This window comes from Thamnophis sirtalis, unplaced genomic scaffold (genome assembly GCF_051295495.1).
Source record: "Thamnophis sirtalis isolate CommonGarterSnake01/CBP01778 unplaced genomic scaffold, rThaSir2_p1.2 scaffold_11, whole genome shotgun sequence".
NCBI classification, from domain to species: domain Eukaryota; kingdom Metazoa; phylum Chordata; class Lepidosauria; order Squamata; family Natricidae; genus Thamnophis; species Thamnophis sirtalis.
The window spans coordinates 31,542,148-31,558,741 of NW_028261391.1; the positions used below are offsets into that span (position 1 = coordinate 31,542,148).

Here is a 16,594-nt window from a genome sequence, read left to right on the forward strand (position 1 = left end):
TATTATGAGTGGTTGCACAGCCAGCCAGATGTTAAAACTGGATTTGGCATTTTTAATCCATCTATTCAGTCCTTCCCAAGGACCTAGGAGAAACCAATGTTGTTTGATGATGGGAAAGATATAGGTTGTAAGCTGTTCTAGGTAAACCTGCCTTTTGCAATTAACTGATGGAGATTTTCTCAATGTGATAGTGTTCAAGTGGTGCTCCAGTTACTTACTAAATATATAGGGGATTTTGCATGGGATAAAATCATATAGGATATGTGCTTATATGAATGTATATCATTATATAAACTGAATACAAAAAAGCACGTAGTGAAGAACTATGCTTCCAAGACCTACTGTATATATGATACCAACCACTAGCATGGAGTGACACTGATTTGCACATTCTTAACAAAAAACATATTGTTAAAGTTATTAATATGAATTGACCAATAGATTGTTTAATATGTGTTTGCTATTGATGAAAAGAATGCTCCTAGACTTATTTAAAGTTGTAATTTGGTGAATACCTTAATTAACTACACCTATATTTTGTTAATGATAGCCTTCTGTTCAATAATGCTGAAAACTAACAAAAATGAATTACAGAAAATCATGAATTGGAGATCAACAACAGTTTCAATACCTTTCCAACTGTTTCCATGAAGGTAGATGTAAGAGGAATATAAGAAGAAATTTGAGTATGACTTGATTGGAGAACATTTGGACATTTTCATGTTGTATTCAAAAGCAAAATACCAACCTGCTTAAATAGGAAACTGTTTAATGAGGATACAGCACCTGTGCTGGCATATGGTAGCAAAACATCAATGTTAAACACAAAAACGATACAGACATTGAAAGATACAGAAATAAGTAAGGAACAGCAAATGATTCTTTAGATCAGCAAATGCAATATGACATAAAAAGCTGTAGGGGTATGCAGCTCTCTCTGTATGTGAGAGAGAGGGGAGAGAGAGAGAGAAGAGAGGGAGGGGAGGGAGGAGGAGGGAGGGAGGGAGGGAGAGAGAGCTAGCTTCCAACAGATAGGAGTATGCAACATAATGAAGAGTGTAGCGCACAGAATTGGCAGTTGGCTGGTCACACCATAAATAGATCAATGCTGGACAGTAACAATCTTCATTGGATACCAATTGACCTTAAAAAACTCAGAAAAAGCTCAAATAAATACTGGGTGGGTGAGTATTAATGGGAAAAGACTTGCAGTGTATCAAAATAGTTGGAAAATAAGCTTGGAGTTTCACCGCTATTGCAAACCGGAAAATAGCTGCAGAAGCAATTCCAATTGCGGTGGTGACAGAATACAATTCTTAGGTGGAGTAATGTTCCTTATAAGTATTCTGTATTTCTGATCTCTGGATTTTATTGGTCACTTGCTCTGGTCATTTCTATAGAATGCCCAAAGGATACATTAAGTTTTTGTGAGCACAATTTAATTGAGATCAACTACTCTACCTAACCTTGTTCTCTCTAACCAGCTCTGTCTGTGCAATCAATGTTTTACAGACACTGTATTTATAATCTCCCTACCCATCTTAATTTTTCTACTTAATTTTCAGGACAAAACTTTCAATTTGAGTTCTAGGTCATGTACTATTTGTGCTCTCTGCTTTCCCCTCAAAGCATATTATATAAACAAGAAAAAAAGGTTTTAATTTCTCTTTTTACAAAATTGTTTCTATAAAATTTCCATTTGCACTATGGCAGAGTTTTAGAATAATCCATTGGAACCAGACCTTCTTGTCCATCTCTCATTGAACTACAGCCCAACTTTTCCTCCTGTTCTCTGTGAACCATAGAACTAGCAAAGCTACATTTTCCCTCCTAACTTTTCAACTTTTCAACCTTTTTTTCTGGTGACTCTTTTACCTCAGGGCTAGTTTTCTCAATAGTATAGGATTGTTTTCTTATGAGAACATTAGTGCAGTTTCACAGAACTGTTTTTTAATGCCTGGCAATCATCACAGCAGATATCCCTTTGTTTAGTCTTCTCAGTTTTCTTAACCAATTGTGGAACTGTGCATATGGAACAAACCATACTGTTCCATCTTATTTCCAGGTACAGATCATGACTTCAGATCATTTTCCTCTGAGGACTTTTATTCTTTCTTCCATCTTATTTTTATTCTATTCTAAAGTTTCTACTATTCTAACCTTGATTGTCTCATTATCAGAGTTCCAAATAGTATTCAAAAGTAAATTAGAGTCCAAGGCAAAGTATTGCTCAAAGTTCCAATTTATTAAGAGAGCCATGTTGGCACATCTGGGAAAACCCAAATCTGAAAGCTTCCTGGTTTTCCCCACCTAGATTAAAGTTCAAGATCTTGCCCACACACTCACAAGTCCATTATATGGTCCAATCTTCCACTGCCACACTATCAGTTCCACCCATCCAGTTCCGGTCAGGTGCAGAGGTATGACGACAAAGGATGACCTTGGCTTTCTAGAAAGAATTTTGTTATGGCTATATCTTATCTCACTCCTACAACCCCCCCTCCCATTTTGCCATAATAGAAAATGCATATTAGAATAATATAAAGTGTGGCAGGCCAAAGATCCAAAAGAAAAGATGGCTATAGGCCTATATTATTATGAGTTATTGTGATTTTAAATTTATTTTTATAAGTCATCTTTAGTTATGATTCTTCTGTTTATAATTGGTTCTTATCTTGACCTTCTTGTTTGCTCTTGACCCATTAAGACATGGATTTCTATGCAATCTTAGTCTTCATTGCATCTTAGTAGAATCAATAGAACTCTCTCATATTCTGTTCTTCAGGTTTTAGCCTGAAATTGGTCTCTTATTTAATAGGGGTTGTCAACCAAATTAATCTCCTTGGACATTCCAACAGAAGAAAAAGATTTCAGTACCATTGTTATACAAGCAACATGTCAGAGTGCTTCATTTTGCATTTTATCTTTACATACACACCATAAAGAAATAGAAGTGTAATGGTTTTTTTAAGAAACAAGTTGAAAATTGCATTTAAAAACTATATTTAAAAAGTTTGAATAGTTGTCTTAATTTTTTATTAAAGGAAGAGCTTGATCATATTTTTGAACCACAAAGAATAAACGATTTCCAGAATAATAGCCAAAGAATCAGGAGGCAACTTAAAAACTAATAAATGACTGATGATTGGGTATGGGTTTTTTTTATTCCTGTTTTTTTGTCCACTGACTCTGTAAGCAGGAGAACGCAGAGAAATCTGACACTTCTAGGATATGTCTATTGTATTTTAACCAATAGATGAATGAATTAATTCATCTGATCATTTCAGATGAATTTGTCCTATTCTTTGCATACATACATCCCCCTTCATTCCTTTTAGAAATAATGTGCTCATTTAATTTCTCTAATGGTTCAGAGATCTTCTGTATTTAAATATATGATGGCAACAGATGGTACTGTCTCTATGCATATTTAGCTGCTAAGTGAACAGGGAGAAGCATAAGTCTTGATGAACTCTGCTTGCTTGCTTTTTGAACAACTGGAAAATAGATCCCAACATAATGGGAACTTTGGCATCTTATTTGTGAAACAGTTGAACAATTGGAAATTATTCCAAGCACTTAGCTAATTTGGTGTTGTGACAGTGATGTTTGATAAATTGAAATGCAATTAGGTAATTCACGAATAAAAAAACCCCTCTACTTGTTTTATAAGATGTTTCAGCATTTTTCAAAATAGCCCAAACAGATTTTTAGTGGGTTACTAGTGTTTTAAAATTTTCCTATGTTTTTTTACAGTAAAGACAGCTCAACCTCTCTTGGGTTTAAGATAGCATCTTTAAAGGGCATTGTGTACTTAGCTGACACAAATAAAATATTTTAATTACACTAATAAGAATTTAAATTTTGTTTCATGCTCCATAATGTTAAATTTGGCATGCTGCAGAGAGGAATCTGCACAATAGGTTTTTCTATAATTCATTTAGACTGTTATGTTCATGTCAGTTTGACCTTGTAAAGAACACATTGTACTTTGAGAGTCTAAAAATGACATTCTAAGCAAATGTTCCTGCCTACAAACTCTTTCTATAACTTTAGTTTATAATTTGTTACACTGCAAAAGAAAGGAAAAGCTAAGGCCTAGTGTCTCTCTGACACATAATTTTGCCCTGTAGCACATACACAAAAAGACTAGTTTTGAAAAAAAAATGCCTATGGATAGAAATATGTACATCCTGTGCATTAGACAAGACAATTGTTTGGTAGTCAGGAAACATGGTTAAATATTCTAGAGAGAAAGCAGTGACCTGTGAAGTTGGCAAAGCTTTCTCATGGATATAGAAGAGGTCTAGATTTTCTGGTGTTTAGGGTGGATTGGAGATTTTCTCTGAATTTTGAATGGCATTAAGTTTTATTTTAAGGCTTACTGCACAATTTTTATAACTTTCCTAACTCAGAATAGCATAAAATCAGCAATTATGCTCTGAAATGCAGTGGTACAGTAGGCAAGAACTCTGAAAAAAGGTAAAATGTAATCCTAATGCTATTGGTTTTATCACCTGTGCCTTACCTGGTCATTATAAAAAATATTAACATCTTTCTGTGTTGTCTCCAAATATTAAGTCTCAGTCTGTCATATATTGATATACACTATTTGGACATCCCATTATATAGTAAAATAACTCATAAACCCCACATTGTTCATATTTCATATTTAAAATATATTACATATAAATACAGTGCTCATTAGCATGTTAATCAAGATTAGTTTGAGTTTCAAAACATATAAATAAAGATTCATATCTTTTCATAGAATTTGTATTCTTTTAATATTTATTTAAAAACTATTAAAATACTTTTAATACTGTACCAACAATATTAAAAAAATATTTTTAACAAATCCTAATGCATTTTGATCTTGAAAAAAATGATAAGATTCCAGTTTAAAGTAGTAAAATATGTGTATGATTATTTAAAAAAGAAAACAGTAAGCTTCAAGTACTGTTCATTTATTTCCTACATACAGTATATTGATAAAAAGTAAATATATTTACTAAACTTTACTTAAATTTACTTAAAATTTCTAAGATAAATATTATAATGGCTAACATGGAAATTTACAAACCCTTTAGATCCAAAATATATTAAACCTAAAATACTTTCTTTTATTTACAAAACATAGATGTTTGATTAAAAAAAGTCAGCCCATAAAAAATGTGACTTTTTCATCAGATGTCAAAATAACAATTATGTAACACTTGTCTGATGACATCACCATGCATGTGTCATCACTTCAACATTTTCAGAATTTACTGTGAATGCCATTGTTTAAAATGTGTTGTTTCAACAATTAGAACATTGTTTTGAGTTTAAAAGAGCTTCCTTTGAAGATCAAAACACCTGTTTCAAACTCAGAACGGAGTTATTTCAAATTTGAAATACTTCCAGGGTGGTGAGAACAACCTGTTATAAGCACGAAGAAGTGTTTTGAACTTGAAATGGAATATTTGGAATATCAAACATTTAAATTTAAGATGGTTTATCCATTTCTACTTTAATGGGCTTCCCAGAGAATGGCCCAATTTTTACCCTTCATCCAGGGGTGGGGTTCAGCTGGCATTATTGCTGGTTCACTCGTGTGCATGTTTCACTCGTGTGGGCACTTCGCACATGCTGGATGCAAGTTATACGCACATGCATCGTTCAATGGAAATTGTTCTGTGCGTGTCCAGAACTAAAAAAAAAGATGGCAGTGGTGATGGCGGTGACCAGAGAACCAGTTCGGGAGTGTGGCCAGCCTGGGTAGCTGCTAGTTCTGTGACCCAGGCCAGCATACCACTACCGGTTCGGCCGAACTTGTAGGAACCCACCTCTGTCTTCATCTATACCAGTATGGTAATGGAGTTGCTGGGAAAAATAAGAAAAATAATAACACTTTCCATCCTAACTAAGCCCAACTATTTGCTTTCTCTGATGCTATTAAAACTATCCCATTACTATTAAGAATGCTTGCAATATATATCTCACATTTAATAAAACCTGGATTTAACTTCATTTACTGGTGAAAACATTTCCATGGATTTCAGGATGTCGTGTACAGTTAAAATTATTCATCTTCCCTTTATAATTCAGTTGTAACTTTCATATGTATAGTCTTTATTATAAAAAGTACAATGAAAAGTATATTTTTGAAAGTCAAGAATGTAATTTAGCAATTTAAACACCTGCAGAATAGCATGTGTCAAGCAAAAAAAAATGCATCCTATGTTTCTGAAGCTTAGTGTCGCCAGTTTTCTATAAACCTAGGGTAAGTAGTCATATAAAGACTTTTTTTCAATCATGGCAATAAGAAACAGACATGGCAGATGTGAGAAACAAGACATATCCTAAGAATATATCAACCATGTGGAAAATAGAACTGATGGCCAGACACACACAGGAAAAAGTGATCATAAATAGAATGAAGGCTTTGAGAGATAACTCTGCGGCTTTTTCACACTTCTGATGGGCCGCTCATGCTTGTAGCTGAATGGGAAGAAGAAACACCGGACAAATCCTTCTTGTGATGAACTCTGGCCCCGAGCAATGCCCGGGAGGCTTTTTTATTAGTCCCAAACAAAGGAAAGGTGTATACAATATTACATCAACAGGCACATGACTAAATAGTCCAATGATAAATATACAGCGTGGCAAAAAGCTTCGTCTCTGGGCAAAAGAGGGGGTGCGTGGCAAGGGGGGCTGCTTCTTCCCCCCGGCAGGAGAAGAGAGATAAGGAATAGGGAGGGGGAAGGGAGGAAAGTGAGCAGCTCCGCATTCCTGCCTTTGAAGTGCTAACTGCTACTTTGAAGTGCTAACTGCTAGATAAATGCTGGTACAGAAAGGCACACTAATTAATCAAGAATGTTTTTGTTAGTATCCATCTTTGGCCTATATTTTCCAGACAGCCTTGGCCGTCCTATATACAGAAATAGCAATGGGTCTCAACATCTCCTCATTTTTGTTTTAAAATGAGAAGGAGGAAAGCAAACATATCAAAATGCAGATTCTTCATCATCACTGGTTATAGCAAACACCTTTACAAACGAATTGTTGTCCAACTCATGGTCGTCCTCAGCGTCCAGAAGGGACTTAGTTTCGTGGATAAGCACGTTCTTCCTAGCTGAGGAAAAAAGGCCTTTGAATAGCTGAAATAGGGAGGGTAGGCATTGAATGCAGCAGCAAAGGGACACCAGCACTACTATAATACATATAATGGAGGAAAAAATGCTTCTTAACCAGGAGCCATCCGGTAGCCAGGACCACAGACCATCCCACCAGGCTGGCAGGACGTCTTCTCGAATCTGGGAAGCCAACTCCTTTAAGGAACTGATCTGATGCTTAACCAAGTGAGAGGTGTCTGACAGGTTAAAACAACACATGTTTTTGACAGATTCACAGCCTAGATGATGTACCAGTAACAGAAAATCAATGGCAGCACGGTTGTCTAAGACAGCATGTCTGATCTCTGCCTGTTCCATATTCAAGGCAGCTATGGCTGCAGATGTGATGTTTATAGTTTTTGCAAGGGAACAGGCAATGCGATGGGCTGTCCTGTGGTTATGCATTGCTAATGCCGGGACACCAACTATAGAGGTAGCAAGGGAAAGATATTCAGCCTCGTTAAAAAGATTAATTGAGCTGTCACATGTTTCATCAAGGACTACCGACCTCTGTGGTCGTGAAGTGAGGTCCTGTTTGGTTGGTAGAACCGCAGTGAGGCGACTCAGACAGCAACGTGTATCTGATAGATTAGCAGGTATGTAATTAAAAGTTTTTTGACCACATGTGAAAAACCAACCAGCAGGAAGCAGAACGTGAGCCCGGTTATAGGAAATGTTCTCGTAGGTGGAACAGTTGGCAGGAAAGATTCCCGTGGGCATACAGGATTGTGTGAGAGAAGCAGTACAATTTTGAATGCGTGCACATGTAACGTTGGGTCCACTAGCTACAAAGGGTGTGGTGAGAGACATGGCATCAGCTGGGAGCCGTCTTGTGAAAGGGCCCCACACCATAGAGTCACCGTAATTAACTTCCTTCCTTTTTTTAAACATTGCTAGCTGGGTGTCTTTTAAAATAACAGAAAGAGGTGTGCAAACTGGTATTAAACAATTCCCTAATAACATGTTCAGGTCCACAGCTTCGCTTAGGCAAAAATTGGATACGTTTGCCTGTTCTGCCAAACGCATCCACAGGTTGTATGTCATTCGAGTGTGCAGACTGTGAGAAGCAGCTGACCTTTTCACCCTGTGTGTGAGAGATCTAGTAGGCACATATAATGGTTCCTGTAACTTGTAAGAGGCACGATGGGAAATTTCACAGCGTATAAAAAGTGCAAGCAATACTAAAACTATGCCACACAGTGAAAAAATAACATAATGATATGAGAAAGTTCTAAAACTAAAAGGTTTCATACACTCCTGCCACCGCGACAGGGGATAACCTGGAGGTCTTCTTCGAAATAAGGGACATCCTTCTGGTGGTGAATACGGTGGAGGGTGTCCTTCCCCGTTTTCCTGGTCGGGGCAGGAAACAGCCTCTGTGTTCTCATATGGTGGAGGGTGTCCTGGCCTGTTCTCCAGGTCAGGCCAGGAGGCAACCTCCACAAGCTGTACCTCATTTGGGGACTGACGGACGATCGCCATCCCTGGAAGTGTGTGGTGGTGATTTAGGAAGAAAAGGTCTTACGTGTCTTCCTGGCACCCAGAGCACCTTGTCTTTTAGTTGAATGGCAGCGTAGCCCCGTCCCCAAGTGATCAGGTCAGCAGGTCCTCGCCACGTCAGGTCAGGCAGGCAGCGATAGTAGACAGGTGGACGGGGGGTGTCTGCAGTAGGTGGAGCTGCAAAATGACGAGTCGCTGCTGAGGATGGTGGGCTGCCGGTAAGATTTTAAAAATTCAGGGTATAAAGGCAGAGGTTAAGCGTGTCTTGCACTGCTGGGAGGCCAGGGGGCATTTTTCCCCTATTGCCAATATATCTGTCCAGGGCATGTTTTAATGTCTGGTTGGCGCGCTCAGCCAACGCCTGACCCTGGCTGTTATAAGGAATGCCAAATTTATGTACAATGCCCCATTGGTTACAAAAGGCAGCGAAGGCTGCACTTGTGTAAGCAGGGCCATTGTCTGTTTTTAATTCTTTTGGGCGTCCCAGCGATGCAAAGGTCCGAATACAATGATTAATAACATGTTTGGTGGCTTCGCCCCTTTGGGGGGATGCCATAATGTAGCCTGAATACGTGTCAATGGAAACATGTAAATTTTTCCAAGGGGCAAATTGAGGATATTGAGTAATATCCATTTGCCAAATCTGGCAACACTCTGTCCCCCTGGGGTTTACCCCCATAGGGAGAGAGTTTGCATGCTGGCTACAGGAAGGGCACTGCTGAATAATAGCAGAAGCCTCATTTGCAGTAATGCCAAATTGTTTCATGAGCGCTTTCTTGTTCTGATGAAAGTAAGAATGACTCTCCCATGGAGTGGGAGCTGTCAAGGTTAAAAGAGAAGAAGAGTTGGCAGCAGCCGCTGCTGCAGTGTCGGCCACATCATTGCCTTCCTGGAGAGGCCCAGGGAAGGGCTGATGGCTTCGAATGTGGGAAACATGAAAAAAGTGGGTGCGGGCAGAAATTAACTTCTGCAAAGATAAAAAGAGCGAGAGTAATTGTGGTTCCAATGAGGGAGAAAGATAGGCCTCATAAATTGATTTCACAATCTGAGTTACATAGAGGCTATCCAAAATCAAGTTAAAGGGTGTATTTGGAAAAGTTGAAAAAGCCAGAATGGAGGCAGCAAGCTCCGCACGCTGTGCAGAAGTCTGCGGGGGGGTGATTTTTGTACACCACTGACCATTCTCCTGCCAGGCACAAGCACCATAGGTTTTGCTTCCGTCAGCAAAAATAGTCATGGCCTGAGGAAGTGGGAGGGGGGAATATGGAGTGTGCCATTGCAGGGGAACAGTTTTCAAAAGAGCCAATCTTGGGTCAGGGGGTGCATGGCAAGAAATCTCACCTGGCCAGTCAGCGAGTGCAAATTGAAGGTTTTCCGAATTAGCAAGTAAGGTCTCCCAAGTTGATAAAGAACAAGGGACAAAAATTGTGGAAGGTTCAATTCCTGCCAACAATTTTGTTCTGACACGGGCTTTTGTAATTAGAGCTGCAAAAAGTGCAGGTTTCTGAGAAATTGTGGATTTTGGGGTGTGAGACAAATGTACCCATTCAATAATTAATAATTTTGAAGTTTTTTGTACCACGGCTCCTGTTGGGAGTCCAAGAGTGTTACATATAATGAAAGCTAAGGGGGTGTTATCCTGAAAACGATCCACCCAAATTTGTGAAAGGGCCTCATTTACCTCTTTTAAAATTTGCTGATGTGTTTCATCTAATTTAATAACATCTGCAGGGTTTTTGCCCATTGTTAATGCAGAAAACAATGGAGCCAATTGAGGGGTTGTGAGCCCCATATATGGGCGTGCCCAATTAATGGAGCCCAAATATTGCTGTAACTGTACTAATGTGGGAGTGTGTGGCAAGTCCAATTTTGGCATTGCAGGTGCAGCATGAGAGGCCAAAAGCTTATGACCCAGATATGAAAAAGGTTGTGCTGTTTGAACCTTTTCTGGAGCTATGTGCAGGCCATTTTTATGGAGAAGATTAGTTAAAAATGGTAATGTTGCTAAAACCGTGCCTGGGGGCCCACATGCTGCCACCAAGATGTCATCCATAAAGTGGTAAATTAAAAAGTGAGGATGTGCCGTCCGATACGGCTGCAAAGTTTTGTCTACAAAATATTGACACAAGGTGGGGCTGTTGAGCATTCCCTGAGGCAGGACTGTCCATTGAAAGCGAGAAGCAGGTTTGGAGTTGTTAAATTCTGGGACAATAAAAGCAAACAGTTTGCGATCTTTTTCATGGAGTGGTATAGAAAAAAAGGCATCTTTTAAATCAATAATCATGAGATCCCACCCTTGGGGAATCAAATTTGGATTGGGGAGGCCGCACTGCAGCGCTCCCATGGGTTGGAGAATTTTATTAACAGCCCTCAAATCATGCAAAAAACGCCATTTACCAGATTTCTTTTTTATGACAAACACAGGAGTAATATAAAGGCTGTGGGATATCTCTTTCCTCTTTCTCTCTTCTCTTTCTGTCTCTCTCATACTCTTTCTCTTTGTCTCTTTCAGTCTCAGTCACTCTTTTTTCTTTCTTCCTCTCTCCCACTCTTTTATCACTTTCTCTTCACTCTCTTTTCCATTCTTCAGTCACTTTCTCTGTTACTCCCTCAAACACACACACACACAAACACACTCATGCATGCACAAAAGCATTTTTCTCCATTCCAATTCAGATCCTATAAATCAATTGCTCTGTGAAACATCTGTGAAAAAGATTCAGGTGCTCAGGCATGAAAATATCATCAAAGCAACAGAAAAGAAATCAGAAGAGTCAGTAAGAAAGGGAGAACTCCTTGAGACATGAACTCACGATGAGGAAAGACTAAGAGCGGCATCGTAGGGGGTAATGGAAGAGAGGTGGCCAGGATGACCGGAAGAAAGTAAGAAGAGCCAGGCAGATTCACGTGCCAAGAGATTGAAATAAGAAGGAAGATAAGAAACAGCCTTTTTTGTGAGGCTGGCTTAGTTTGCCGACTATGAGTCAGGTTGGAAAGCAGGCAGAAGCTTCCTCTAAAGGGATGTGATGCCGGGGAGCTTCAAAGGCTGAGGGTGACAAAGGCATGCATATAAAGGAAGAGAAAGCCTTGGATTCAAAGTGTGAATTTAGTGAAGAGGTTTCCAAATATGGCAGGGGGGGGTCCGGTCCCCCCATCATGGCCTTTTCATGAACTTTTAGGCATTCCATGACAATCTGCCAAGTAGAGAGTATTTTCGCTGGTGCCCTTGGGGGCTGGTGAAAATACTTCCCTAATTTTTCCCAAATGGCTGTTCGAATTGAGCCTTTTTCAGGGTATGAGGGACAATGTTTATAGATGTATTTGAGAAGATCAGTAAGGTCTTTTTTTGAAGGGATGGGGAAAGAGTTCCCATTGTTTTTTAAGATTAATATTGAGGATTTGGACAATTCTCTAAGTTCGAAAAGGTGTGCAACCTGAGGCTTAGAGAATTCTGCCCCCATTACTCACGAATCAGGGAGGATGCTCCGTCTGCGACGGCCGGTCCTGGTATGCAAGAGGCGTTCCTTCGCCGATGAGTAAGAGGACTCCAAATGGGACGGATTGATCAGCAATCACGTCGGAGGTCACCAGTTGCGGCTTTTTCACACTTCTGATGGGCCGCTCATGCTTGTAGCTGAATGGGAAGAAGAAACACCGGACAAATCCTTCTTGTGATGAACTCTGGCCCCGAGCAATGCCCGGGAGGCTTTTTTATTAGTCCCAAACAAAGGAAAGGTGTATACAATATTACATCAACAGGCACATGACTAAATAGTCCAATGATAAATATACAGCGTGGCAAAAAGCTTCGTCTCTGGGCAAAAGAGGGGGTGCGTGGCAAGGGGGGCTGCTTCTTCCCCCCGGCAGGAGAAGAGAGATAAGGAATAGGGAGGGGGAAGGGAGGAAAGTGAGCAGCTCCGCATTCCTGCCTTTGAAGTGCTAACTGCTACTTTGAAGTGCTAACTGCTAGATAAATGCTGGTACAGAAAGGCACACTAATTAATCAAGAATGTTTTTGTTAGTATCCATCTTTGGCCTATATTTTCCAGACAGCCTTGGCCGTCCTATATACAGAAATAGCAATGGGTCTCAACATAACTCCACATAGTTTGTTGCCTATTCATAATTTGAGTAACAGTAAATTATTTTAATCTACATTTTTTTCAGCATTTTGAAATTGAAGTTCATGAACTCAGTGAATTGCTAGAGTCATTTGTGCCATGGTATATCATGTGATGATGGATCATGCAATTGGGCTTGACAGTATTCCTGATGTTAGAGTAAAAGCAATATTGCTCTTTTCACCTACATTTCCTTTAGTTCCTGCTGATGGGAAATTCAGGCATTGTTATTCTTCTTTAGTATACCGGATAAGTAGCCAAGGATCACATGCATATATATTTCACTGCTGACTAATTGGAGGAAGAGGACATCAATGGATTCTGACATATTTTAGTCCATTAAATACAGAGCACAGGAATCTCTTTCCTATCTTTGTAGGAACGAATGCTACTTAACATATACTAAATTACATAATAAAATATAGAATATTGTTTTCAGAAAGAGTGAAATTAGAAGCTTCAGGATGCCACTTCTGATAGCATCAAATCAGCCTATTTTCACTTTTATTGCTCATTATGGGTCCTTCATGACTTTAGTTATTGAAAATCGTATGCCTTTCAACCCATTTTGGATCCTTAACTTTGAAAGCTGATTTGGGCTAGTCATGTGGAATATGGACACATATCAGAGAATGGCAAGTGAGTGAGAGTGGTGAGATATATGTTATTTGTGAATGTTAGAAATACAGTATTCAACCTAACCAGTAGCAATGGATTATCCTGCACATATTCTACTTAAGGCAGAATTTATTAGAAACAAAATGAAATGTCTTTCAAGCTTTTTTATTTTAAGCCAGATTCCTGATTTCCTTTGCTGAGAAACCACATCCAGCAGTAATTCTGGAAACCACAAGAAAACATTCAATACTGTTGCTCTGACACTCAGCTGGACAAGCTGGCAAAGCCACTGTAAAGTTGTAAATAACTAAATTTGTGGCTCATAAAATAAGTCTCCCTCCAGATGTAATGCAGAAACCACCAAATGCCTGACATTGTCTTGAGATATAAATCTCAGTTGGAGAACCATAAAAGAAATTGCTTTGAGATCATTTCTGATATAAACAACGTTGATAGTCATGATTTGCTTCAATAATATCAGTTTGCCAGAGGCATTTTATACACACACACACACACACACACACACACACACACACACACACACCACTCGCTCACAGCACTCATACATACTAATAGACAAATCAAAGGAAATATTTAAATTGTATCACATGAAATGTGAAATATAAATTCTATGCTTAATTCCCCACTCCCCAACACCATATGATGCCGTTGAAAGAGATTAATAGCAGAAAACAACTTATTTTATATGCTGTATGATTATCTTTTTAGTTTCATTTTAATATCTGTCTGTGTAAATAAAAGCAAATAAAAAAGATTCTTCTTCTTAAAGGACTGCTTATTCACACAAAACCCTTTCAGTGACATATCAGCTGTAATCTATTCCAGATTCCTGCTAGAGTAATGGGTTCATTTTCTTAGATGTTTAACCAGAAGGATGGAAGTTAATCTGATTTTCTAAAACTATGTAATTTTGATATCTGAATGCAAGAGGACAAAAATTCATTCAAAGTACAATAGTTCTCTCTCCTTTTCTTTTAAAGGCATTTCCTCTTTCCTAAAGTCTGGTTTTCAGCTATAGCCAATAGAGGAGATATCTTCTAGGTTTATGAATTCTTAGAATTGAAAAGGACCATTTAATGCCATTAACTTCAAGGACTTCCTCAGTGCTGGAATCCACTGTTAAGACATCCCTAACAGATGATTCTGTAAGCTCTTCTTGAACATATCTAAGGAAGGGAAGCTCACTGCCTTTCTTGGAAACAGATTCCACAGTTGTGCTTCTTTATTATTAGGAAACTTTCCTATTTATAGCCCTTGAGCTGTTTCTCAGACTTTACTCCCATAACAAAGGCCTGTGGCAATGGAAGCAGACTCTGAAGGGAGTCTGCTTCAAATGCTGCCAGGAAGAAAGGGTAATTTCTTTCCAGGGATTCCATTTTGCAGTGAAATTGTGGAAAAAACAATGAGGTTTCTGTGGTGTACACCTGCAGGCTGATCGCACTAACATTCAGATGTTTGTGGCTGCATGTATCACAATCAGCCACAATGGCAGCACTACTCTCATAGTGGCACCTTCAGTTATCATACTTTTTATGATTTATGGAAATATTAAGATCCCTCCAGGTTCTCCTTGGACTCTCAGCAGGCTTCAATACCATGAGCCATTGTATAGTTGTGGATCAGCTCAGGGAATTATGAATGGGCAGCACATATAAGGAAAATCTCTATAAAATGGTTTATAGGTGGTATCTGTCCCCAGCAATATGTCCCCAAACTGTTGGAAAGGTAAACAAATACCTGTCATATATTATCACATCAGGGGTGGGTTTCAGCCGGTACGCACCAGTATGGGCGTATCGGTTGGTGAAATTTAGCTTGCCTTCCCATAGCTGATCTTCTGGAGGCCCCATACCAGAACACTCTCTCTCCCCTGGCCTGCCCCCTCTGCTTGTTCCCCCTGTCCTCCCACCCAGTTGCCACTCACTCGTTCGCCCCACTGCACCGCACCAGGCTTGCCCCGCCCACCTACTTCCTTTGCCGAAGTGGAAGATTGTAGCACATGCTCCCTTCTCTTTGACAGCTGTCTCATTTCTAATGGGGGAGAGTCCATGCGTTTTTTGTTCCTCTACATGGATCCCCCCCATTAGAAACGAGGTGGCTGTCAAAGAGAAGGGAGCAGTGGGGGCCACTTGGGCTTGTCCAACAGCCAAAGAAGGAACAGGAGGAGAGGATGTGGCTGTTGGACAAGCCCACACGGCATGCACTTCCTTCTCTTTGACAGCCACCTCATTTCCAATGGAAGGGGAATCCATGCATTTTTTCACCCTCTGCATGGATTCCCCCCAATTGGAAATCAAGCAGCTGTCACACATGCACATGCACATGCACATGCACCCACTGCATATATAAGGGGGACTGGATCCGCTGGGAGGCTGGCAAAAAAGAAGCCTTTGTTTCTCTGCTGCCGCAGCTCTCAAAAAAAGGAGACGGGGATGATGGTTGGTGCTCGCTCCCTCGCCACTTTCCCTGCCAGCCACCCAGCTATGCAGGGCAGGCAGGCTGCAGCTAGTGCGCTGCGGCAGTGGCCATCATCCCTGCTTCCTTCCTCTGCGATCCACGGCAGTGAAGAAACAGCAGCTTCTTTTTTGCCAGCCTCCCAGCTGATCCAGTCATTACACATGTGCCTTGCATTGGGGCAAGCACGGTATGTCTCTCTGTGTGTGCATGTGTGTATGATGTGCGTGCCTTCCGTGGTGTGCCCAACACCTTCGGACACCCACCAGGTCACCCACCGAACGGCAGAGAAATTTGGCTTCAGCAAAAGGAAGTTTCACTACATTTTCCAAGTTCGTCATGCTTACCCGGTCACATGACTGCCAAGCCATGCCCACCCAGTTACATGACAACTGAGCCACTCCCACAAAACAGGCCACACCTACAGAATAGGTTCTAAAAAATGACCAGACAACATATAGAGTTTAAGCCAGAATTATTTTTATTAGGTATTATATCAGATGGCTATGATAAAGGGACAATATACCTAATATTACACATCTTGACCGCAGCAAGAATTGTGTATGTGCAGCAGTGGAACAGTGAAAACACTCCTTCAGAGGAAGAGACAATAAGCAAAATACTAGTCTGTGCGGAAATGGGAAAACTAACGCTAAAAATAAAAGATAAAACAGATACAGAATACTATGCTACATGGAATAAATTCAATCAATGGTTAGAAAC

The 16,594-nt window shown here is 39.9% G+C and overlaps 1 protein-coding gene across 1 annotated transcript; it reads right to left on the reverse strand.

The window, feature by feature from the left end:
• Positions 1-6,507: 6,507 nt before the first annotated feature.
• Positions 6,508-9,745, reverse strand: LOC148043590 (uncharacterized). Its single transcript, XM_087725476.1, has one exon. It carries the CDS (start codon positions 8,637-8,639, stop codon positions 6,990-6,992), a length of 1,650 nt encoding a protein of 549 aa, XP_087581602.1. The 5' UTR covers positions 8,640-9,745; the 3' UTR covers positions 6,508-6,989.
• Positions 9,746-16,594: the final 6,849 nt, after the last annotated feature.